The following is a 27,092-nucleotide window of genomic DNA, read 5'->3' on the forward strand; positions in this document are numbered from 1 at the left end:
CTGCCACCACGCCCAGCTAATTTTTTGTATTTTTAGTAGAGACGGGGTTTCACCGTGTTAGCCAGGATGGTCTCGATCTCCTGACCTTGTGATCTGCCCACCTCGGCCTCCCAAAGTGCTGGGATTACAGGTGTGAGCCACTGTGCCCGGCCTTTCTTTTCTTATTAGTCTGGCTAGCGGTCTATTTTACTGATCTTTTCAAAAAGCCAGCTCCTGGATTCATATTTTTTGAAGGGTTTTTCGTGTCTTTATCTCCTTCAGTTCTGCTCTGACCTTAGTTGTGTCTTCTAACTTTTGAATTTGTTTGCTCTTGCTTCTCTAGTTTTTTTTATTTTTTTATTTTTTATTTTTTGAGACAGAGTCTTGCTCTGTTGGCCAGGCTGGAGTGCAGTGGCACTCGCCTCAGCCTCCTAGGCTCACGTAATTCTCCTGCCTCAGACTCCTGAGTAGCTGGGATTACAGGTGTGTGCCACCATGCCCGGCTAATTTTTGTATTTTTAGTAGGGATGGGGTTTCACCATGTTGGCCAGGCTGGTCTTGAACTCCTGACCTCAGGTAATCCACCTGCTTTGGCCTCCCTAAGTGCTGCGATTACAGGTGTGAGCCACTGTGTCCGGCCTTCCCTAGTTCTTTTAATTGTGATGTTAGGGTGTCAATTTTAGATCTTTCCTGCTTTCTCTTGTGGCCATTTGGTGCTATAAATTTCCCTCTATACACTACTTTAAATGTGTCCCAGAGATTCTGGTACATTGTGTCTTTGTTCTCATTGGTTTCAAAGAACATCTTTATTTCTGCCTTCATTTTGTTATTTACCCAGTAGTCATTCAGGAGCAGGTTGTTCAGTTACCATGTCATTGTGTGGTTTTGAGTAACTTTCTTAATCCTGAGTTCTCATTTGATTGCACTGTGGTCTGAGAGACTGTTTGTTATCAGTTCCATTCTTTTGCATTTGCTGAGGAGTGTTTTACTTCCAATTGTGTGGTCAGTTTTAGAATAAGTGTGACGTGGTGCTGAGAAGAATGTATATTCTGTTGATTTGGAGTGGAGAGTTCTGTAGATGTCTATTAGGCCCGCTTGGTCCAGAGCTGGGTTCAAGTCCTGGATATCTTTATTAATTTTCTGTCTTGATGATCTAATATTGACAGTGGGGTGTTAAAGTCTCCCAATATTATTGTGTGGGAGTTTAAGTATCTTTGTAGGTTTCTAAAAACTTTATGAATCTGGGTGCTCCTGTATTGGGTGCATATATATGTAGGATAGTTAGCTCTTCTTGTTGCATTGATCCCTTTACCATTATGTAATGATCTTGTCTCTTTTGATCTTTGTTGGTTTAAAGTCTGTTTTATCAGAGACTAGGATTGCAACTCCTGCTTTTTTGCTTTCCATGTGCTTGGTAAGTGTTCGTCTATCCCTTTATGTTGAGCCTATGTTTGTCTTTGCACATGAGATGGGTCTGCTGAATACAGCACACTGATGGGTCTTTTTTTTTTTTCTTTTTTTTTGAGATGGATTCTTGCTCTGCCACCCAGGCTGGAGTGCAGTGGCATGATCTCGGCTCACTGCTAGCTCCGCCTCCTGGGTTTATGCCATTCTCCTGCCTCAGCCTCCTGAGTAGCTGGGACTACAGGCACCCGCCACCAAACACAGCTAATTTTTTTTGTTTTTGTATTTTTTAGTAGAGATGGGGTTTCACCATGTTAGCCAGGATGGTCTTGATCTCCTGACCTCGTGATCTGCTCGCCTTGACTTCCCAAAGTGCTGGGATTACAGATGTGAGCCACCACGCCTGGCCCACACATGGGTCTTAACTCTTTATCCTATTTGCCAGTCTATGTCTTTTAATTGGGGCATTTAGCCCATTTACATTTAAGGTTAATATTGTTACGTGTGGATTTGATCCTGTCATTATGATGCTAGCTGGTTATTTTGCCTGTTAGTTGATGCAGTTTCTTCATTGCATAGATGGTCTTTGCAATTCGAGACTGTCTCAAAAAAAAAAAAAAAACTACAGAAGCAAGAGCAAACAAATTCAAAAGCTAGCAGAAGACATAACTAAAGTCAGAGCAGAACTGAAGGAGATAGAGACACGAAAAACCCTTCAAAACTGCTAGTACTGGTTGTTCGTTTCCATGTTTAGTGCTTCCTTCAGGAGCTCTTGTAAGGCAGGCCTGGTGGTGACAAAATCTGTCAGCATTTGCTTGTCTGTAAAGGATTTTATTTTTCCTTTGCTTACAAAGCTTAGTTTGGCTCGATATGAAATTCTGGGTTGAAAATTCTTTTCTTTAAGAATGTTGAATATTGGCCCTCACTCTCTTCTGGCCTGTAGGGTTTCTGCCAAGAGATCCACTGTTAGTCTGGTGGTCTTCCCTTTGTGGGTAACCTGACCTTTCTCTCTGGCTGCCCTTAACATTTTTTCCTTCATTTCAACCTTGGTGAATCTGATGATATGAGTCTTGGGGTTGCTTTTCTCGAGGAGTATCTTTGTGGTGTTCTCTGTATTTTCTGAATTTGAATGTTGGTCTGCCTTACTAGGTTGGGGAAATTCTCCTGGATAATATCCTGAAGAGTATTTTCCAACTTGGTTCCATTCTCCCTGTCACTTTCAGGTACACCAATCAAATGTAGATTTTGTGTTTTCATATAGTCCCGTATTTCTTGGAGGCTTTGTTCATTTCTTTTCACTTTTTTGTCTTGTCTTGTCTTCTCACGTTTTTTTATTGAGTTAGTCTTCAATCTCTGATACCCTTTCTTTTACTTGATCGATTCAGCTATTGATACTTGTGTATGCTTCATGAAATTCTTGTGTTGTGTTTTTCAGCTCTATCAGGTCACTTTTGTTCTTTCTAAACTGGTTGTTTTAGTTAGCAATTTGTCTAACCTTTTTTCAAGGTTCTTAGCTTCCTCGTATTGGGTTAGAACATGCTCCTTTAGTTTGGAGGAGTTTGTTGTTGCCCACCTTCTGAAGCCTACTTCTGTCAATTCGTTAAACTCATTCTCCGTCCACTTTTGTTCCTTTGCTGGTGAGGAGTTGTGAACCTTTGGAGGACAAGAGGCATTCTTGTTTTTTGAATTTTCAGCCTTTTTGTGCTGGTTTCTTCCCATCTTCGAGGATTTATCTACCTTTGGTCTTTGATGTTGGTGACCTTCGATGGGGTCTCTTGAGTAGACATCCTTTTTGTTGATGTTGATACTATTCTGTTTGTTAGTTTTTTTTCTAGCAGTCAGGCCCCTCTGCTGCAGGTCTGCTGGAGTTTGCTGGAGGTCCACTCCAGACCCTGTTTGCCCGGGTATCACCAGTGGAGGCTGCAGAACAGCAAAGATTGCTGCCTGTTCCTTCCTCTGGAAGCTTCGTCCCAGAGGGGCACCCGGCAAATGCCAGCCGGAGCACTCCTGTATGAGGTGTCTGTCGGCCCCTACTGGGAGGTGTCTCCCAGTCAGGATACATGGGTGTCAGGGACCCACTTGAGGAGGCAGTCTGTCCGTTAGCAGAGCTCGAATGCTGTGCTGGGAGATCCACTACTCTCTTCAGAGCTGTCAGGCAGGGACATTTAAGTCTGCTGAAGCTGTGCCCACTGCTGCCCCTTCTCCCAGGTGTTCTGTTCCAGGGAGATGGGGGTTTTATCTGTAAGTCCCTGACTAGGGCTGCTGCCTTTTATTCAGAGATGCCCTGCCCAGAGAGAAGGAATTAGGCAGTCTGGCTGCAACAGCCTTGCTGAGCCGTAGTGGACTCTGCCCAGTTTGAACTTTCCAGCGGCTTTGTTTACACTGTGAGGGTAAAACTGCCTACTTGAGCTTCAGCAGTGGCGGATGCCCCTCCCACCACCAAGCTCGAGCATCCCAGGTTGACCTTAGACCGATATGTTAGCAGCGAAAATTTCAAGCCAGTGGATCGTAGCTTGCTGGGTTCCATGGGGGCGGAACCTGCTGAGCCAGACTACTTCGTTCCTTGACTTCAGCCCCGTTTCCAGGTGAGTCAATGGTTCTCTCTTGCTGGTGTTCCAGGTGCCACTGGGGTATGAAAACCAAACCAAAACAAAACAAAACAAAACTGCAGCTAGCTTGGTCCCTGCCCAAACGATCACCCAGTTTTGTGCTTGAAACTCAGGGCGCTGGTGGCGTAGGCACCAGAGGGAATCTCCTGGTCTGCCAGTTGCGAAGATTGTGGGAAAAGCATAGTATCTGGGCTGAAGTGCACCGTTCCTCCCAGTAGAGTCTTTCAGGGCTTCAATTGGCTGGGGGAGATCCCCTACCCCTTGTGCTTCCCAGGTGAGGCGACACCACACCCTACTCCCTCTGTGGGCTGCACCCACTGTCCAACCAGTTCCAATGAGATGAACCAGGTACCTCAGTTGGAAATGGAGAAATCACCCGTCTTCTGCTTTGATCTTGCTGGGAGCTGCAGACCGGAGCGGTTCCTATTCGGCCATCTTGCCAGCAAATCCTTTTAACTTATATTTTAAGTTCAGGGGTACATGTGCAGGTTTGTTACATAGATGAACTTGTGTCATGGAGGTTTGTTGTCCAGATTATTTCATCACCCAGGTATTAAACCTAGTTCCCATTAGTTATTTTTCCTGATCCTCTCCCTCCTCCCAGCCTCCACCCTCTAAAGGTAGCCAGTGTGTGGTGTTCCCCTCTGTATGACCATGTATTCTCATCATTTAGCTCCTACTTACGAGTGAAGATATGTGGTATTTGGTTTTCTGTTCCTATTAACTGAAATTTTAACTGGAAGGGATGTGCCTGTCTTGTTTTCTAGTCAATTCCTAGAGTCTTGAATGGTGCCAGGCATGTAGAAGATATTCTGTAAATATTTATTAAGTGAATTCCATAGTCTTGATTCCCCTTTGAAATCCATATGGTAGGATAATTATTGAAATAATGTCAGTCATTTTGGGAAGATATATGCATACTTATATATATATATTTATATATAAAAAGGTCTGTATTTAATTTTTTTAACCTGCAACAAATCACACTAGGTGCTCTTTGGAGTGTTTCTTTCTTTTATTTATCCTAAATGTGCCCTCTTTCTGGCTTCAAAAGTTGCTTCTAGCCCTGAGGTCTTAGGGAGCAAGCTTGCACTTTCCCTCTTTACATCTTTCATGACTTAAAATGTTGCCCCTGTATCCCATTTTAGCCTTCCTAGACTTAAGAATTTTATCTTCCACTTTTCAGTTGGTGAATACAAAATAAGTTCATCTCTGAGTTTCATCTGCCAGGTTTTAATTTAAATCTTATAATTTTATATTTATATTTTTAAAAGAAATGACTTTCTCGTGTTAGGTCAGAGAACTTAAAAAGATAAGCTATTTGTTTCTTTCTTTTGGTGAAGACTTGGCATAGAGTTTCGTTCCTGTCCCTAGAGACTTATTTACTTACCATCTATCCAGAAGATGAAGTAAGATGAATTGAAAGATCATGAAAAATTATGAGAAAAGAAAACTTGCATTTTTTGTGGCAAAACTGCTTTGAGCTGTGGTCCTCTGTAGCATGGTGGGTGTGTTTGAACAAGAGGGGGTTGCTGGTAGAACAGTCTTCAGGTGCAGGGATTGTTCAGCCCAGGTTTTACTGAACTCATGGTTTTCAAAGTGACCAAAAAAAGGTAAACACATGCTAATGGTTACTCACATAATACTTTCTTCAAAGAGTTAGCTTTTGTACCTCAGTTCATTTGGGAGGACATAAACCCCTTCTTGAAAAATAGCACAGTTATTTCCTCTTTTCTATACTTTATTGTCTGTTATACCATGTCATAACTAGTGTAAAACTAGACATATTTTCTTCAATATAACTTTCTGCTTGAAACTCAGGGCCCTGGTGGCATAGGCACCAGAGACAAACTCCTCGTCTGCCAGTTGCGAAGACTGTGAGTTTCCTATAACTTCCTCTCCTACCCTTCTCTGCTCCCTCACACCCATTAATGAAACAAATACAGTTGCCCCTCAGTATCCGTGGGGAATTGGTTCCAGGACTCCCTGTAGATACCAAAATCCATGGATGCTCAAGTCCTTTATATAAAATGGTACATATTTGCATATAACCTAGGCACATCCTCCCATATAATTTAAATAATCTCTAGATTACTTATAGTACCTGATACAATGTAAATACTGTGTATATAGTAGTTATACAGAAGGTCCCTGATTTATGATGGTTTGGCTTATGGTTTCTTGATTTTATGATGATGTAAAAGTGATATACATTCAGTACACTTCTTGACTTAGGATGGGACTATGACCTGGATAAACCCAGGGTAAACAAAAAATATCTTAAGTGGAAAACTCACTTTTGCTTACAATATTTTCAATTTATGATGTGTTTATCAGCATGTAACCAATTCCATCATAAATTGAGAAGCACTTATACACTTTTAAAAATTTGTATATTTTTGCATTGTTAATTTCAATTTTTTTTTTGACTGTTTTTGATCTGAGGTCCGTTGAATCTGTGCATGCAGAACCCATGGATATGAAGGACCTTTATTTGTACAAAATAAAGTTGCTATCCTCCTGGAACACCTGTATGTACACAGTTTATTGTTGGTAGCACAGAGAAAGGAGGTCAGCATATTGTGGCCAAAACCTTTTGTTGGAGATGTTAAACCCTCAACTTGCTGACTCATCTTTTTAAAATTTGTTAAGAACTTTTATGGTGCAGATTTTCTTTTCTCAAGGGACTTTATGACATTCTCTCTGTACCTGTTGGATCACATTCACGAAGCAGTCATGACCAATCTTTTTGGTACTTGATGCTTTCTGAACATACTGCAGTGCAGTTGCTATTGATTGGCCTTGGGAATTGCTGAAGAACAGAGGACTTGGGCTTTTAACTGGAATTCACATTTACTTGGTATACATTTAGATGCCTCACTGATAATTGATTAAAAGGAAATGGCTTCCCAATAGTCATGGTCATTGAAGACCAGTGTGGAGGCTAAAGCAACTTCATCTTGGATGTGAATCTGCTATGTTGAGTTCTGATTAGATCCAGTTCCTCCAGGAATGCCTCTAAGGTTTTTATTTTCTCTGTGGTTCCTTATGTAAAAGCACTTAAGACAACCATAAATCCCACCCTTAGGTCAAAACAACTCTGATGTTATCATACTTACTGTAAACCCTGCCCTTAAGCAATTGTCCTACACATCCCTTCTGAAGTCTGTAGACCCTTTCCCTGTGGTGGATAAGTCCTGGGTCTAGGGAGTAGGAGGTGTGGGGGCGTAACAGTGCAGGCATTCACCATCTGTCTTGTGGGGTGCCTGAGACATGGCCTCTGTTTATAATTCCCTGTGAAATGTTTCTTTCTGAGAAATTGGATTCTCAGCCTCTTTCTTTGGCCTTTCAGCTTCCTTGGCTTTGGGGTGGTGGTGGTTTGCATAGAGCTGCTCACTGCAGAAAACTAGCAAGTGCGAGTAATAACTTAGATCTAAAAAGCACACAGAGTGGCACTTCCGATGCATGCCGAGTCCTTGTTGTCTAGTTCCCTGGTTTGGATCCATGTGTCCACTATCCAGTGTTACTCCCTCATTCCAAATAAGCATCAGAATTTATTCTGGAGATAACTGAACTCAAACCACATTTTATCAAGATGTCTGTAAATTAACCTAAGTCAGTGTCCACTAAGCTACTTCAAGAAAAACTCTTTTTACAGGGAGGTATTTGTGGCAGACAGTTAACCATGGACATATCCAAATCAGAGCTGTCTTTCAGAAGTGACTATATCTCCACAGCTTGTGGAAAGATGATATTCTCAGTAGGCTTATATTTCAGTGCTTGGAACTTACTTTTACTGAAGGTTGAAAATTGCCGTTAAGAGAAACAAATGGTTCAAAACACGAAGAATCACTTTTAGGATAATTAAAACTATGTTGAAATTTTTATTTATCAATCTGGTTTCTAATATAATTTTAGTTAAATGAAAGACATTCACAAAGAATATTAGGCATACGTACATAATTTCCTTTTTTCATTCTAGTTTTACATGCTGTTGCTTTTAGAGAGTGAAATTTTGTGTTATTTCATAGGGATGGAATCCTATTGGACTTTACAGAAAGAATATTTAGCCCAGCTTTTCACAACGCTAACCTCTGCAGTCACCATGCTCACTGAGAAAATTTTAAAAACTTGACAAAATAAAACTTAGAATCAGTAAATCTAGAACTGTTTCTTGGCCTACTTGAGAGGAACTTCCATATTTTCACAGCCATCTCCAAAAGCAGCAGTTGCTGTAAATTAACTGAGATTTGGAAATGGTGCAGACTGTTTTGGTAGAACTGTTCTTATACCACAATTTTATCTGGAAAATAAACTTGTAAATGCGTGCTGTATATTAATACGTGTGTGCCCATATTTATTTTTATTATCTCCTGCCAGTCTTTGCTCAATGAGAGATAACAAACCAACTTCTCAACATGATTTCCCCATTTCATTGAATATGAGATTTATATACCACTTATGAAGAAAACTGCTGTGAAAGAAATGTACTTAGTTTCCAACATTACCATGCAGATACATGGAGAATAGGCACCGAGCCACTAGGCTACATGAACATGTCACGTTTGTATTTTGTGTTGGCCTATGTATAAGCCAGTCTAGCATGTTGGGAAGGCATGTGTAAGAGTAGGTAAGGGAGCTATAAGTTACATTCAGGTGAGAATTTAGGGCTTTCTGCACAAAATATTCTAATTTCTCTGTCCTTTTGCTATGTTGCATCTCCCAGTGTTGACAGGTTAGTCTGCATGATTAATAATTGAGCAGTTGTAGAGCCATGCCAGTAAGTCTCCAATTCCTGAACGTGGCCACATTTGTCTTTTGATGTGACTTTCAACCACAAGCCACAAATCTTCCACTAGACTCCGTTGACTTAAGCCTTCATATAAGGGTTTCAGGGTATTTTGTAGTCAAGAATCAATGGCACCTTGCAACTGTCTTATGAAGTAGGTAAAACAGCTCCATCTTAAATACGGGACAAAAGTTCGAGGACTTAACCAAGGTCACACGGGGAGGGTCACACCAAGGCAGGGAGAGAGAAAGGGGATGCTGTCAGCTAATTCTCAGGGTCCACTCTTATCAAATCATCATTTAAAAAATGGGGCTGGCTCGGCACGGTGGCTCACACCTGTAATCCCAGCACTTTGCAAGGCCGAGGTGGGCGGATCACTTGAGGTCAGGAGTTTGAGACCACCCCGGCCAACACGGTGAAGCCCGGCCTCTACTAAAAATACAAAAATATTAGCCGGGTGTGATGGCGAGTGCCTGTAATCCCAGCTCTTGGGAGGCTGAGGCAGGAGAATCGCCTGAATGTGGGAGGAGGAGGAGGTTGCTGTGAGCCCAAGATGGCGCCAGTGCACTCCAGCCTGGGCGATGGAGTGTGACTCCGTCTCAAAAGAAAGAAAAGTTGGGGGGGAGGTGGGCAGGGGCCATTGATTCTTAGCTGAAGTCAGCGGCGGACATTGTTACTGTTTGTTTCTCACTGGTTTAGGATCAGGTGGTTCTATTGGGACTAGCAATTTAGGACCTATCTTTGACTGGCTTACTTGAATTAAGTTTAATAATTGCTGCCTTTTTTTGGGAAAATTGCTCAACAGAGTGGTGAAAAGAAAAGGGGGGAGGTTTTCAAATTCAGTGTTGTTTGGAGGCATGAGACATAAAGGGGCCATTAAAATGTTTGCTGCGTAAGAGCAGGATATAGTGTGGCAAGGAGAGGAAGAGAGAAAAAAGTAGGATCGGAAAGAACAGATTGCATCATAGAAGGAAAGAAAAGCTTCTTGACGCGACCTGAACACTTGCATGTTCAAGTCCCATAGCTGTGTGCTTGTTCCTGAAGTGCTTCCAGTGGCTTCTGTCTGTGCCCAGCTCTCAGCCTGCATATATGGTGACTGCTCAGCAGATGTTCAAAAGTAATATTAAGATAGACTCTTTGACTTATGCCATTGCTTTTTCTTGTGTCTCTGAATTCCTGTTCTTGTTAGTAAACGATGCTTGTTTGTCAAATGCAGGGCAGTAGGACGTTTTCTAGTAAAGGCTGTCTAAATTCTTGTTTTCAGCTCTTTAATGAAAACTTCCACATAACAAGTCTCTTTGAGCAGTTGGTTGAAAGCCACAAGGGGAAATATATTTTTAAATATTAAGAAGGGCCAGAAAATAATTTAACAATAAAACAACTTTTTCAACCTCCTGGACCAGCTTTCTTGAACTCTAGGGAGTCTGCTATTTTGAGAGCTTAGAGTCGCACTAACCTTGCATTCATTCAAAGTCATCTCCTATCTTTCCAAAACATCGACATTTGCTTCATACACAGATGTTTCCTGCACAACCTTAAATCCGCCATTAACTTTCCCTGAAACTTTAGAACAGCCTATTTTGTTGTTGTTGTTGTCTATACATATTATTTAAAGAGGCTACTACCAATATACTTGTGCTTGCTTGATAATGTATTGGAATATAAGATGTCAAGATTGTGTGAGAAGTGAATGACACAGCAGGATTAGGCACTGAGAGCTTGGGTGGGAATGTCATGGTTATCGAGGCTGCACTGTGTTAGGCTGTCCAGGGAGAGAGTTGGAAGAAAGACTTAATTCCTTTTCTTCACATAAATATATTATTTACCATTTAAAATGTACTGGATATGGCCTTCATAAGCAGATGTAGGGATTTTTGTTAAACTCATAATCCCAAGAAGAGGTCAAGATTTCCAGCATTGATTTGGCACTTAATTACTTAATACTTTATCCACCTTTTGGTTTCCTGTCTGATGGCCATATTGTAACCCTCTTGAAGAGAGAGAGAGACAGTATCCTATATGTCTTAATTGATGGTGATATGGGAGAACCACTGATCCCTGCAGTCATTCCAGTGTCCTAGGTTTGAAATTTTGGTGAGAGGATTGGATCTCATTTTTCACCTTTTGCGGGAGGAGAAAGGATGAGAACATTTTAGTAGCAGAAGCTGTTTTGGGTGACTTTAATCCCCTACTCATTTTGGGGGAAAAAAGGAAAAGTGTTGACAATGCATAATGAACAGAGCTATCGTGGGAATTGCAAGAAATAATAAATTTCCATCGGGCGTTATTTGGTAAGTGCAGGAGTAATACCTGTAAACCGGGTTTAAAAATCAGAAACACTTTTAAAATGTTATGTTTAAAATTTGCGTTCAACAATACATACAGTAACTCCTAATGGTAGTCATCTTGGCTAAATAAAACAGCCTTTGCTTTCAATATTTCATTTGTAAATGTTACATTGTTCTGATATTTAGTGATATTAAATGTTTCTCCACTTTAAATGTATTTTATAGAGAATGATTAAAACCTTTTAAAATTAAGGGTGTCCATGACAGTGCCTGAGCTCAACCAGCAATGGTAAAAGGGCATCAGGATTCCCTTTTGTTCTGTTACCTTGACTTGCATGGGAATTAACTGGTCCAATGTCTCTTTTGGAATGTGCTGTGTACTGGTGTAATGTGCCACTAGCAACTCTAGGTAATGTTTTCCCATTACCCAAGAAACTGACATGCCCCAATAAGTTAGGCATACTGAGAATCTTGAAAAAAAAAAATGCATTATTCTAACCAACTAGAATTTCCATTTTATTGAGCCAGGCCATCAGAACAATAGCATCTATACCTCTGAAACCTCCTCTTAACCTCTCCCAGGCAAAGAAGGAAAAAGTGATCATATTTAATTCCTCAGAATGGTGGGATCTCAAGATTTTTAAAAAAGTGCTTATTAAGTATAAGAGGCTTGAAATATAATGATCACAAATGGTAGTCTTTCTAGAAATAATTTTTGTATAATCTGTTTAAAAAATAAGATTATTTTTGGATGCATTGTCCCCATTTGTTTACATGAAGTGTATTATTTTTAAATATAATCAATGAGTTATTTGTTACACAACTGGGTCAAGGTTTCAGATTAAACTAAGAGGTGTGACTAACTACACTTGTCCATCGTCTGAGAAGCAACAGGTACCAGGTTTGTGAGGAACTTGAGGTTCAAATGTGTCCATCTCAGAAGATCCCTGAATCACAGCAGTGTGATTGCATGGAAAAACACATGGAGTAGTTGATTTAAAATATGGCAGTGTTTTCCATATCATCCAGAGTAACAGCCGTAATAACTTTATTGTGTTGCATCCATTTATAGGACACGGTCTATTAGGATTTTATCACAGGGGTGGAAAAACTACCAGAGACTTAAAGCAAAATAAGAAGCGCAACCTAATTTATGCATTCACTAGAAATTATCCATACGTTTGCTACAACTTTAAAAGAAAAAGAGCAAACAAATCATAACATCTGGCTCTAATACCCCATTGAGGCGCTTATACATATATAAATCCAGTATGTTTCAGATAAAACAGGAAAAAATCTTTTGTAACAGCTGGTCACCATGGTATTGCAGCTGATAGTTACAGATATTGAATTGGTCTAAGACTACATATTAGAACAATATTAGCTTGTAGAATTCAATGAAAAACCAACAACCCCAATATAAACTGCCTTCCCTGGTTCTTTAATGCCTCTCTCCAGTTGTGCTGATTGTGTCGTTACACACCAGGTGCCATGCACTCTCTTGCTTCAACTGCTGTTATCAGTCAGGAACCCCAGATGCCAGAGAGCTGGCATAGATTGAACTCTGCTTGAAAACTGGCAAATAATAGGTTCTCTTTGCCCGTTTCTTTTCCAACTTATAGGACATCAAAGGAAATAGTATATGAACACGAACTAGTTACTACAACAGCCCATTAAGGTTGACTAGAAGCAAAAGGAAGAGAATGTTGGGGCCATATGTAGGTGCATCAGCTTTTCTCAAGAAAAAATACCCGTGTTCTAAGGGCTCTTAAAAATGTAGAAAACTTGCCCTGTTACCACGGGTCTTTAGAACACCTCTAAACACACACAAAGTAAGACAGATATTACCTACAAACTTCAACCATTGCTTAAACTCTAAAAGCATTTTTTGTATTATTTTGTTTTGATACAGAAGGGAAAACTCAGCTATAAAGAAATATTAAATTTTTTTTTTGTGTGTGTGTGTGATCAGTCTCAAGAATATTCCATTGCCTGCCTCCCCCAACTTGTGCTGATATTTTAAGGATGTGCTCAAGAGTATGAAGCAGGGTGCTTTTGTCCCTTTCTCTCCTTCCTAGTAATTCCCTCCTCCCTATCCCATAGCCAAGTAACCACCCCTCAAATGAGCCATTCCTTTTTGCTTTCATCAATGGTCTCTGTGAAATTGGGGTCGTTGTTCATGATGGCGGCGTCTGCGCTCTCTGCCGACTCCGCCCCCTTCGCTTCATTGGTATGGTAGGTGCCCTTGTGGCGGAACATGTACCGGATCAGGAAGACCAGGGTGCAGAGGATGGTGAAAATCACCACAGCAATGACGCCTGGTGGAGAAAGGAGAAGCACGAGAGGTTAGACAGGGCTTGGGTGTCCCTCCATCACTGTCCCCATTTCACTACCGCTCCCTCAGACACAGCCCTCTCCCATATAAAACACAAACTCCAAAACAACAAAGATAACAAAAATGAAGTAAGATTTCTGTTTTTGTCCATGAAGGAGTAACAGGAAAATCAGGAGTAACTTCCCTTCCAGCCAAAAGTAGCTAAAATACTGGACACAATCAATGAAATGACAGTCTTCAGACATTAGAAAACGGGCAGAATGGAACCATGATGTCTGAGAACAGAGAAACAAAAAGGAGGAGTCCTACAATTTTCCTCGTTTTCTGGCTGCCAGCAATTTTTGGACAGCAATGTAGGGAGGGGCAGCACAAGAAAGCACAGTGGTTTCCCTGAATGGAGAGGGGAGATAGAGCGCGTGCGAGAGCTGTGTGTAGAAAGAACCCTAATACTCTGCACAGAAGTGTCTCTGAATTTGTGTCAGAATGACACTAACGTGTGCATGTACAGAATGAAAGGCATAGGCCAGGCAAAAACCAGAGCGCTCAGAGGGCTGGGAGACGTTTATGTTCCAACCAACCACATTGAAGAGACCTCACTGAACAATCAGAGCATTTAATACAGTTATAGAATGGTCATGCTGAAGATGTTTGCTAAAATAGGCCTAGAATAAAGACTACCCTAGATCTATCCTGAAAAAGCTTTAAAGCACATCTAAATAACTTCAAGCTGCAGAGAAAAATAATTCAGAGAAAAAAAATGTAGGAAAATGTCACTTGACCAGAAGAAACATCAGTCAATTAGAAGGAGATTCAGAAATGACAGAGCATGGAATGAGCAGACAAGGATAGTACAGTAACTATTAGAAATGTGCACAGGGGTTTAAAGGAAAATATCAAAATGAGAGAAAAAAATGAAATAGTGGAACTTGTAGAGGTGAAACACACAGTGTCTGAAATGAAAAAAATACTGGATCAGGCCAGGTGTGGTGGCTCACGCCTGTAATCCCAGCACTTTGGGAGGCTGAGGCGGGTGGATTACTTGATCAGGAGTTCAAGACCAGCCTGGCCAACATGGTGAAACCCGGTCTCTTATACTAAAAGTATAAAAATCAGCCAGGTGTGGTGGCACGCTCCTGTAATCCCAGCTACTCAGGAGGCCGAGGCTCGAGAATCGCTTGAATCTGGGAGGCAGAGGCTGCAGTGAGCCAAGATCGTGCCACTGCACTCCAGCTTGTGTGACAGAGTGGGACTCTGTCTGAAAAGGAAAAAAAAAAAAATACTGGATGAAATAATACAGACTAGATAAAATAGAAGTAAATATAACTGATCTAAATACTCCAATTAAGAAGTAGAGACAGAGTGGATAAAAAAGATGCCTACTATATGATGTCTACAAGACATAAACTTTAAATACAGGTCAAAAGTAAAAGGGTAGGAAAAGATATGAAAACAATAATCATAAGTAAGCTGAAATAGCTACATTAATATGAGACAAAGGACAAAGTTGTTAGTAGAAATGAAGAACATTTCATAATGACAAAAGGGTGAATTCATCAAGAAGACATAATGATTACGAATGTGTATAAACCTAACCTAAGTACAAAATAAATGAAGCAAAAACTGGCAGAACTGGTAGGAGAATTAGACCAATTTGCAATTATAGTTGGAGATTTTAACACTGTTCTGTCAGTAACTGATAGAACAATTGAACAGAAAATCAGCAAAAATTTAAAAGACCCGAACAATACTATTAAACATTACCTAATGATATTAGACCAATCCTAAACATCTTTCTTAAAATACAGGAGGAGAAAACACTACTCAGTTCATTTTATGAGACCAGCATTATCCTGATACTAAAACCAGAAAAACATTACAAGAAAACTGTGGAGCAATATTCTTTTTTTTTTTTTGAAGACAGAGTTTTGTTCTTGTTGCCCAGGCTGGAGTGCAATGGCATGATCTGGGCTTATTGCAACCTCAGCCTCCCAGGTTCAAGCAGTTCTCCTGTCTCAGCCTCCCAAGTAGCTGGGATTACAGGCGCCCGCCACCACGCCCAGCTAATTTTTGTATTTTTAGTAGAGATGGAGTTTCACTGTGTTGGCCAGGCTGGTCCTGAACTCCTGACCTCAGGTAATCCACCCACCTTGGCCTCCCAAAGTGCTGGGATTATAGGCGTAAGGCACCACGCCCGGCCACAATATTCTTTTAAATAGAATTTTAGTAAATCAAACCCAGCAATATGTAAAAAAGATCATATATTAGGATAATGTTAATCCTAGGAATGCAAGTTTGGTTTAACATTAAAAAATAAAGCAATGTGATTTACCACATTAAGCAAATAAGGAGTAAAACAGTATGATCATCTAAATAGATGTGGAAAAAGCATTTGGAAAACTTACAATACCCATTCATCATACAGCTTTCAGTAAACTATGAGTAGAAGAAACTGTCTCAATCTGATAAAGGACATCTGTTGGAAACCTACAGCTAATATCCTATTTAATAGTGAAAGATCAAACACATTCCCCTAACATAGGGAACAATGCAAAATTGTCAAATCTCAACATTTATTCACTTTTGTACTGAAAATCATACCCAGTGCAATGAAACAATAAAAGGATATAGTCTGGAAAGAAACAAGTAAAAAAATCTCATTATTCTCAGATAACATGCTTGTGTTTAGGTAGACAATTCTAAGGAATATACAAAAAAAGTTATTAGAACTAACAGCAAATTTAGCAAGGTCACAGAATATGAGGCTGATATAAAAGATCAATTATACTTTTATATGCCAGAAAGAAACACTTAGAAAATGAAATTAATAAAATAGTAATTGCACAAATTTAAAAGTTGTTCAAGACTTTGCGTTGAAAACCACAATACGTTGCTGAGAGAAACTGAAGAGACAAATAAATGTATAGATACACCATGTAAGGATAGAAATACTAAGTATCGTTAAGATGTTCATTTATAGGTCTAATACAATCCCAATCTAAATTATAGCCAATTTTTTTGGTAGAAATTTGTAAACTGATTCTAAATTTTATATAGAAATGCAAAAGACATAGAATAGCCAAAATAATTTTGAAAAACAACAAAAGATTAGAGAACTTATATTGTTTATTTCAACACTTTGTATTAAGGTACAACAGGTCGGCGCAGTGGCTCACACCTGTAATCCCACCACTTTGGGAGGCCGAGGTGGGCGAATCACAAGGTCAGGAGATCGAGACCATCCTGGCCAACGTGGTGAAACCCCATCTCTACTAAAAATACAAATTAGCTGGACATGGTGGTGCATGCCTGTAAGTGCAGCTACTCGGGAGGCTGAGGTAGGAGAATCGCTTGAACCAGGGAGTTAGAGGTTGTAGTGAGCCAAGATCGTGCCACTGTACTCCAGCCTGGCGACAGAGCGAGACTCCCATCTCAACAAAAAAAGATACAACAATAAAGCAAGCATGGTATTGGGTAAGGAAAGATATATAGACCAACAAAACAAAAAGCCTAGAAAATAGACACACACACACATATGGTCAGTTGCTTTAAAAAAAGTGCCAAGAAAATTCAGTTGAGGAAAAGTATAGTTTTTTTTTGTTTTGTTTTCAACAAATGGTCTTGGAATAACAAGATATTCATTTGGAAAACACTGGCTTTGACTCTTCTCTCACACCATTTATAAACATCACACCATTTATAAACATCAAATCGAAGTGATTAAAGAGCTAACGGTAAATGATGAAGCGATACAACTTCTAGAAGAAAGCTGAAAATCTTCAAAACTTTTGGGTAGGCAGACTTTTTAGATAGGACAAATCAACCACAAACTATAAAAAGATTGGAGCCAGGCGCAGTGGCTCACGCCTATAATCCCAGCACTTTGGGAGGCTGAGGCGAGTGGATCACTTGAGGTCAGGAGTTCGAGACCAGCCTGGCCAACATGGTGAAATCCCGTCTCTACTAAACCTGAGATCATGCCACTGTACTCCAGACTGGGCAACGGAAAGTGAGACTGTCTCAAAAAAAAAAAAAAAAAAAAAAAAAAAAGTTAGGGACCTGTTACACTTATAGGTATGTATTATACTTCAATTAAGTTGATTTAAAAAAAAAAGCAAAAAACAGTGAGGACTGGGATATTGATGGCAATAGGGATGTCAATATTGATCTACGCATGAGGCTCAACAGCTATCTTAGGAGAGTCAAATTATTATGTAGCTGCCCCTGGTGAGAAGAAAACACTGGAATATTTTAGATGCTACAGCTTGTTAATTTTCTGATACATTTTTATTTTTAAATTTTAATTGTGCAAATTTATGGGCTACATGAGAACATTTGTTACATGTGTACATGGAATAGTGATCAAGTCATAGTATTTAGGGGCTCATCAACCAAGTATAATACATTTTTGTTAGATATAGTCATCCTACCCTGCTAGCAAACCCTGAATTTGTTCCTTTTATCTTACTGTATGTTTGCACCCTGTAACCCACTTCTCTTCATTCTCCTTCCTCCTCCTCCTCAACTTTCCCAGTCTTATCTGTTTTTCTTTCTACCTCCATGTGTTCAAATCTTTTAACTCCTGTGTATCAGTGAGAACATGCAATATTTGTCTTCTTGTGCCTAGCTTATTTCACTTAAAATAATGATCTCCAGTAATTTTCTGACAATTTGCATTATGATAACTGAAACCAGACTGGCATTTCCCTTTTCTTTTCTTTTCTATGTATTTATTTATTTAGACAGAGTCTTGCTCTGTTGCCCAGGCTGGAGTGCAGTGGCGTGATCTTGGCTCACCGCAAGCTCCGCCTCCTGGATTCACACCATTCTCCTGCCTCAGCCTCCCAAGTAGCTGGAACTACAGGCGCCCGCCACCACGCCTGGCTAATTTTTTTTTTTGTATTTAGAGACGGGGTTTCACCATGTTAGCCAGGATGGTCTCGATCCCCTGACCTCGTGATCCACCCACCTCGGTCTCCCAAAGTGCTGGGATTACAGGTGTGAGCCACTGTGCCCAGCCTGCCTTTTCATTTTTTATAGTATGCTATCCTGGACCATTTGGGATGCAAAAGGATGAGACTGAAAAAGATCAGAGGGGATAAAGAAATGTCCTGGCTATGATCACTACTACCTCCTTACATATTCTGAGTCTGTCCAGCTTACCACTACCATTTGTTTTTTACAAGCCGGCATTAAAAAGTAGCCAGGTTAGGCCAGGCGCAATGGCTCATGCCAGTAATCCCAGCACTTTAGGCGGCTGAGGCGGTGGATAACGAGGTCAGGAGTTCAAGATCAGCCTGGCCAAGATGGTGAAACCCCGTGTCCACTAAAAACACAAAAATTAGCCAGGCGTGGTGGCAGGCACCTATAATCCCAGCTACTAGGGAGGCTAAGGCAGGAGAATTGTTTGAACCCGGAGGCAGAGGTTCCAGTGAGCCGAGATCACGCCACTGCACTCTACCCTAGGTTATAGAGCACGACTCCATCTAAAAAAGAGAAAAAAGTAGCCATGTTACATTTACTATATCTTTCTCTCTTTTTTTTAAAACAGAGTCTTGCTCTGTTGCCCAGGCTGGAGCACAGTGGTGCAATCTTGGCTCACTGCAACCCCTGCCTCCCAGGTTCAAGAGATTCTCCTGCCTCAGTCTTCCGAGCAGCTGGGATTATAGGTGTGAGCCACCATGCCTGGCTAATTTTTGTATTTTTAGTAGAGATGGGGTTTCGCCATGTTGGCTAGGCTCGTCTAGAACTCCTGACCTCAGGTGATCTGCCCACCTTTGCCTCCCAAAGTGCTGCGATTACATAGGCGTGAGCCACCGTGTCTGGCCACATTTACTATATTTCTGCATATCAGAATTCATGATCTTGTGTACTATTTAAACAACAAAATGAATCATGTAAAAATCTAGAAAACTTTTTCCTAGACTACTATGTTATTGACAATTATTGCTTTCCATAGGTGAGTAGCCCCACATGAGCCTGCTCTACACATCACCTACCTCCAATGATAGCCGAGTTTCTGTTGACTCCATTTCTTATAGCTTGGCCTTGTCCTGGATTATATGGAAAATCTGCACTGGCTGTACAGAAAGAAAGAGTCAAGTGTCAGAGTCAAGTATATTGATCCCAAATAATTTGAAACCTATTTCTCCATACAATTCGTTAACACTTACTGTTTTTCCAAATGAAATCTCCATATCTGATGGACCCTGTCTTGCCGTTGTCTCACAAAAGAATCACAACAGCCTCCATCCCTGTACCTGCTGTTTCTGTTTGCACAAGGCCTAGATAAACACGACTTACCACTTGGAGCAATATTAGAGAATCCTAGAACTCCCTGAGCTGGCTCTAGTTCCACAGACAGACGAGTTTATGCATTTGAATGTTTCTTACATTTGGTTGAAATCTGCTTCCCATCCACTTTTAACCCCATGCACAACTGGTGGCATTCAGTATATTTGTAGATGAGCTTTTTACAGCTACAGTATTAAAAAGTTTAAAAAGGAATCATTCCTTCAAACTTGTATTTTTCATGGCTGTAGTAAGACCACTGGCACACTTCAGGAGTTTGTAAGGGGGTAATAATTCAAAACAGTTGAGAAGAATATAACTGCCTAGTGAATCTATTTCTTTCCCTATTATAAATGATAAGACTCAATTGTGTTATATTTAGGTATTTCTCTAAGATAAAACAAATTTTAAGCCCGGAAAAGGCAGAATCTATCTTCTGTCATCCATAGGACCTAATCCAGCTTCAGAAACAATTCACATTTGTTGGTCTTCTGTTGGAGAAGTTAAGGTAAATCTTCCAATAGAAGCAGGTCACCTTAGTCTAAAGCAAGCTCTGGCTACTGGATGGCACCAATTAAATGTAAAAAGAATTTAGAAGTACTTATTTGGTACAATGAAATGTGTACACATTTCAAATAGGCAAATAGGTTTATGTTATGATTCAGGGAGAATGTTGCTACATACTCCATTTTCTAACACTAATATATTCCTGGGCTATGGACTTCCAAGATTATCCAGGATAACGATAAAAAGCAGGTAGAGCCCTTTTTCCTCCTCTCCCCTTGGAAATACGGCAACCAAAAAGGGAGATTCCAGATTCTGTCAACACATGTGATTTAATCCTTTCCCTTTTAGACTTTATATTCTCTTTTTTTTATGGAGGGGGGGAGCTGCAACCAAAAAGGGAGATTCCAGATTCTGTCAACACATGTGATTTAATCCTTTCTCTTTTAGACTTTATATTCTCTTTTTTTTATGGAGGTGAGAGCTGGGGAAAGGGTCTCACTCTGTCATCCAGGCAGTGGTGTGATCTCGGCTCACTGCAACCTCTGCCTTTTAGGCTCAGGTGATTCTGCCTCGGCCTCCCAAGTAGCTGGGATTACAGGCACCTGCCACCAGGCCTGGCTAATTTTTGTATTTTTAGTAGAGGCGGGGTTTTACCATGTTGGTCAACCTGGTCTCAAACTCCTGACCTCAAGTTATCCACTCACCTTGGCCTCCCAAAATGCTGTGATTACAGGCATGAGCCGCTGCACCTGGCTAGACTTGATATTCTTGTTTAGGATGAGGAAAATTATACTTTACATTCCAAATTATCTCAACTATCTGAGTAAAAAGCACAGACATTAAGAAAGCTACAAATGAAAGCAAACTTAACTCTGAGTATTCAAGGATTTCATATTCCCCCAAGTCTTTAACTGGGGGATGCAAAATAGACCACTGATGGTTTGTGCTTGTTTTAACTGGCTTGATCCTTTTTTTTTTTTTTTTTTTTAAGATTTGGTCTTGCAGTGTACACCAGGCTGGTGTGCAGTTGTATAATCACAGCTCACTGCAACCTGGACCTTCCAGGCTCAAGTGTTCCTCCCGCCTCAGTCTCCTGAGTAGCTGGGACCACAGTCGTGCACCATCACGCCTGGCTAATTTTTTATTTTTTGTAGAGATGGGGTTTCCCTATGTTGCCCAAGCTTGTCTTGAATTCCTGGGCTCAAACAATTCTCCTGCCTTGGCCTTTCAAAGTGCTGGGATTACAGGTGTGAGCCACCTTGCCCGGCCAAATTGGTCCAATCCTAAATCCAGTTAGCTAGGTAGGGAAATGGGGAGAACCAACGCGCAGTACGGTGTAGTCAGCTACTTTCCCATCAGCTTACTTTCCCATTTCCCTTCAGGATCTGCTAGGGTAGGTAGCATGGATTAACATTCCCAATCCCAAATGTCAGCCCAAGAATGCAAAATCTTTAATTTATTAGGCTTATCATCAGATATAAGATTAATCCTAAAATTATCCTATGGGAATAAACCTGGTTTACATAAAAACATATAATAAAAACCTTGGCTTTCTTTTTTAAACCTGAATCTTCAGAGAAGTACTATTAGTAGATGTGACAAATGTATTCATTCACTCATTCACTAAATCTTTGTAGAATGCCTACTATATGTCAGACTTCATTCCAAGTGCTGAGGATACACAGTGAACAATAAAATAGACAAAACGGGGAATAAAGTTCTCTAGCTAATGAGAACTTCCTGGTCCAACATGGTCTGTTTATTCCATGCATCCTTGAACAGTTTGATTTATATAGTCTAGATAATATACTGAAGCATGGATATAGTTTCAATTATGAACTTGTCCATTTACAGTAAATTGCCTGATATGCCACCCACAAACCATAAGCACAGGAAGATTTGGTTATGAATGTACACAATTCCCTGGCACAAGACACCCTTCAAAGACCACAAGCTGTTTTTCAGGAATGAAAACTTGCACATTACTGCCCATCTTTTCCAGACTTTTTGACATTATCATTACTCTTCTCTGGACACTATTTAGTCCATATCCTTCTAGAAAGTCACCAAGCTTGTGAGCAGTCTAGCTAAAATTAGAACCCAGGTAGGGTTCATTCCAAAGTCAACAATCTTCTCTACCCTGCCTTTTGAAGGCTAGAAAGGGACAGGGAGTTGAAGGGTTGAGGAGGTCCCGCTTGCAGACAGTTTGGCTTGGGTTGGCACTATGGAAGGAGGAGCCCTTTTAGTGATGAGGAATTAATTAGTTTTGTATTAGACATACTGAGTTGGAGGTGCCCAGGTGGAGGACACCAAGGTGGAGATATTTACTAGATATTTGGATACTTTGTGAGTGAGTCATATTTCCTGTCTCCTTTTGATAAACGCAGAAATTTCCTGACCTCCTTTGTGTCTTCCCCTATTCCCTGCCCCGTCATGAACTTCTTTAAACAATATGTAGCTTCAAAAAAGTATGGTGATTAAAAAATTACAATGGTAGGCCAGGCATGGTGGCTCACGCCTGTAATCCCAGCACTTTGGGAGGCTGAGGCAAGTGGATCATAAGGTCAAGAGATCGAGACCATCCTGGCCAACATGGTGAAACCCCGTCTTTACTAAAAATATGAAAATTAGCTGGGCATGGTGGCGTGCACCTGTAGTCCCAGCTACTCAGGAGGCTGAGGCAGGAGAATCACTTTAACCTGAGAGGCGGAGGTCGCAGTGAGCTGAGATCACGCCACTGCACTCCAGCCTGGTGACAGAGTGAGACTCTGTCTCCAAAAAAAAAAATAATAATAATAATTAGCTGGGCATGGTGGCATGTGCCTCTAGTCCCAGCTACTCAGGAGGCTGAAGCAGGTGAACTGCTTGAACCCAGGAGGCGGAGGTTGCAGTGAGCCGAGATTGCACCACTGCACTCCAGCCTGGCGACAAAATGAGACTCCGTCCCCCCCCCAAAAAAAAAATTACAATGGTAATTTGTTTTTATTCTATTGTGTGATATTCATAATACTGTGAATGGTTTGCTTGCTTTTCTGGCTCAGGTGACATGGCTGGTAGACCACAGCATGGTTTCTCTCTGCTCCAAAGCCTGTCTTACGGTGTTGCATCCTTGGCCACAAAGCTGCAGAAAAATGTAGATGCTTAAGAGATACTCATAGACCTCTTCCTGTTTCCCTTGAGGTTACCAATAAAAAAAGTAGCAGAACATATGGAGATAGTGGAAGGAGTTACCTGAGATGATGCAAGGAGAATGACAAGCGCTAGAGAGGAACATTTAAAAATATCCCAGGATTGTTTTGGGTATCAATCAGAACTCCTGAGCATAGTGAAGAAGGCCCCCCTTGAGCTGTATTTCTCTCCTGTCCCTTCCCTCCTGGGGTCACTTTTCCAACTCAACATTCTAGGTATAGGTGATACGGGCAGGAGGCAGGGAAATACTGGGTAGAAGAGGGTGGAGTCCCTGGCAAGGGTTCCACCCACAAACCTGAGCCCACAGCCCTAAATGAGAACTACACAGCCTTGTTTTCCCACCCAAATGCTGCTTTTTTCCAAAACCACCCTGGCCTGCCAGGCCCCCCAATCCTGTACCCATAAATACCCCAAGCTCCACTGGCAGAGGAGCAGAGCAGCGTGGCAGAGGAGAGAAGAGAACAAGTGGCTGAACGTCAAGAGGAGAAGCAGCATCTGAATGTTGAAGAGGTAACTGGACAGTTGGAAAGCAGTTTGGCTCAGGATGACTGAAGAGAATTATCCTTCCATTTCATCCCTTTCCGGCTCCCCATCCCACTGAGAGCCACTTCCATCACTCAATAAAACCGTTGTGACCTGATTCTTCCCGGACGCCAGACAAGGACCTGAGTACCAAGAGGGCAGGGGGTAAAAGGCTGTCACCCTGTCTCCACTGAGCTGGCTAACACTTAGCCATCCCCAGACAGCAACTGCTAAAAGAGCATTAATTGTAACATTCCCCTAGAAGCTGCTGTGGGACCAGAGCCCAAAAGCGTTCACCCCAGCTGTGGCACCCACTTGCCTATGTGCTCCCCTTTCACAAAAGGTTTGAGTGAGCTGCACCCATTGCAAGTCCAGTGAAGGGGTCCAGGGAACTCTCCTGTCTCATAGGAGTTCCTGATGCTTCCAGTTGACACCCCTTTTCTCTTCCATATGGCACTCTGTCTGGACATCTGGTTTACTTTCCTTTTCTTTGTCCATCAGATCTTACTACTTTCCTGAAAGTATCCTCAGCAACCTCAGATTGTGTGTGTCCCTTTTCTCAATGGGAATAGTCTTAATTCTTGTGACTTCTTACATAACAGTCATCCTCTTAAAGTCAGAGACCAATCTTAATCATGTTTGCAGTTCCAATGACTAATAATGCAGTAGCAAGGGCTAAATGGATGTCCATTGACTGGCATAATTAAAATCAGTCTATTCAGAGGTATGTAAACATTGTATAGCTTCTTCTAATAATAAAGCCTTCTAAGCAGGTAGAATTTTGAAAGTCAGATGCCTAGTCTCAACTAAATCCTTACAGTGATCTTATTCTTCCTAACAAAGGAGATGGACATATTGAATATAGAAAATATATTAATGACTCCTAGTCCACTGGACTTTGGTTATTGTTAGAAAACAATTTGTAGAAAACCCTCAGGTCAGGAAGCCTTATACATTTCAAGGGCAAAAATCTTTGTTTTGTGTGAGCATTCATGTTTTCCTGGATCTCTTTATAACGTAAGCCTGGTTGTCCTAATGCACGTGAGTGCTTACTCCCTTGAGGCAAAGCCATTTTATTCTGGCAATCAAAGCAATTGCTATTTTGATGGATATATTTTATTGCAACTGTCCTTTCCCCTGGGAACCAACATGCTCTTGGACATGTGCATAGAGAAAAATGGAGACCAAGAAACATGACTGAGACATGGATGATAAAGCTCATCTATTCTGCTAACATCCATGTTCCCCTCACCCAGCTTGCTGGGAGAGCTGAACAATTTTAGTGGTGTTGGAGTATCAAGGAACCTATACTTTGGGAAGCATTGTGAGTAGGTCCAAATTTGGAGTGTTAGTTTAAAATACACTAGCTATAACATTCTCAAGACCAGTCTTTCATCAAATAAGCACAGACTATATTCAACATACTTCTCTTCTGGATCCCCAAATGACACTCCATGTTAACCACCAAAGCATGGTGCCATTCCAGTCTGATTTATAGTCTTACAAAAGCCCACATATTTCTGCATACTTCCCTTGCACATGTCCTTCTTGTGTGTGGTCATCCCTGTTCCGATATTTGTAGACCATGTTTCCATCGCACCACTCAGAGATTAGCTCTCCCCTCCTCCACCCCGCACAGGCCAGGCAGGACATATTGCTGGAGGAGTTGATGATGGGAGATTCTTCTCCTAGGCGCATGCTTAGTAAACAGTCTGGCTAAGGCTTTAGTGCCCCCACACACATATGTACTACTGTGCTCCTCACCCAAGAAGGCAGATACATGATCGGTCCTCCAACATATTCAGACATGCTGCAGTCACACCTTCCCTTCTACTGTCTTTGTCTCCCCTATGAGAAGCAGTCTGAGAGCTCACTACTGTACATTTTCCCTTCTTTCATTTTCAAGTTAAGAAAACAAAACAAACATACTTTGTAAGGGCAGTCATATGTTGGAACTGGGTGAGAAAAAGTATACTTTCATTTTCTAAAAAAGAATATATAATATGACAGTTTCATTCCATTTCTTTTCTTTTTCTTTTTTCTTTTTTATTTATTTTTTTGAGACGAAGTCTCACTCTGTTGCCCAGGCTGCAGTACAGTGGCACAATCTTGGCTCACTGCAAGCTCCACCTCCCAGGTTCATGCCATTCTCCTGCCTCAGCCTCCTGAGTAGCGGGGACTACAGGCGCCCACCACCATGCCCAGCTAATTTTTTGTATTTTCAGTAGAGACAGGGTTTCACCATGTTAGCCAGGATGGTCTCGATTTCCTGACCTCGTGATCAGCCCGCCTCGGCCTCCCAAAGTGCTGGGATTCCAGGTGAGAGCCACCGTGCCTGGCCAGTTTCATTCCAGTTTTAAAGGTGTTTCACCCTTCTCTCCACTACATTCCTGAAAGGCTTTGCTGTGACAGCAAGATGACCAAGGAGTGACACCTCTCACATCTGTGTGCTGGGCAGGGGTGAGGGTGATGATGTCCTTCCCTTGGCCACTGGGGCAAGAGGGACTCTTGAATGCCAGTGACAAGTTCTGAACTCCAACATCAAACAACAAAGGCCACATAGGTTGTTTAGATGCAATGACTGGTGAAGCTCTGACTTCTAAGATTATGTGAAATGAGTCATCATTTGGATTAGAGTTTCCTCAAACACTCAGCTTTCTAGGGCCCAGTCCAACTTTGAATTCTATGACCACAGAGCAACCTTCAAAGGCAAAGTTGCAAAAATGGCAGAAAATCAAGCGGTTAGTTGTGGTAGAACTGGCCCAGAAGTGCTTTTCTTCTATTGTGGAGTACAAAACATTTCATGTTGATTTACATGAAATTCAGATTTCGGGAACAAGCTGTGTAGGAAATAATAATAGCACTTCCTACATTTCAGGCCCTGTTCTCACTCCTTTTCATGCTAACTCGTTTAATCCTCATGTGAGCCTTGACACATTCATCCCATTTTGGAAGGATAAAAACTTGTTTGAGGTCGCACAACCAGGAAATGGTGGAGCTAGTATTTGAACCCAGAAGTTGGCTCCAGAAACCATTCATTAAACACTCAGCTGAATTGTCTCTGATGAGAAGGCATCAGTCTATGCCAGCTCTATCAAATGACCAACATCATGGTAGGGTCTGAAGGCAACCAACCAATTTAGCCCAACTGCTTTTTCTGTGGTTAGTGGGCTGTCTGGGGA

At 41.2% G+C, this 27,092-nt stretch overlaps 1 protein-coding gene across 2 annotated transcripts in view; it reads right to left on the reverse strand.

The window, feature by feature from the left end:
- Window positions 1-7,845: 7,845 nt before the first annotated feature.
- Window positions 7,846-27,092, reverse strand: part of CNTNAP2 (contactin associated protein-like 2) — a 318,368-nt gene continuing 299,121 nt past the window's right edge. For both annotated transcript variants that reach the window (XM_011989555.1, XM_011989556.1), the window contains 2 exons: window positions 19,401-19,481; window positions 7,846-13,387 (listed from right to left, as the gene is read on the reverse strand). In XM_011989555.1, the coding sequence (XP_011844945.1) occupies window positions 13,188-13,387; window positions 19,401-19,481 (281 nt within the window). In that variant the 3' untranslated portion in view covers window positions 7,846-13,187. The remainder of the gene's footprint in view (window positions 13,388-19,400; window positions 19,482-27,092) is intronic.

Source organism: Mandrillus leucophaeus, unplaced genomic scaffold, assembly GCF_000951045.1.
Source record: "Mandrillus leucophaeus isolate KB7577 unplaced genomic scaffold, Mleu.le_1.0 Scaffold357, whole genome shotgun sequence".
NCBI classification, from domain to species: Eukaryota; Metazoa; Chordata; class Mammalia; order Primates; family Cercopithecidae; genus Mandrillus; species Mandrillus leucophaeus.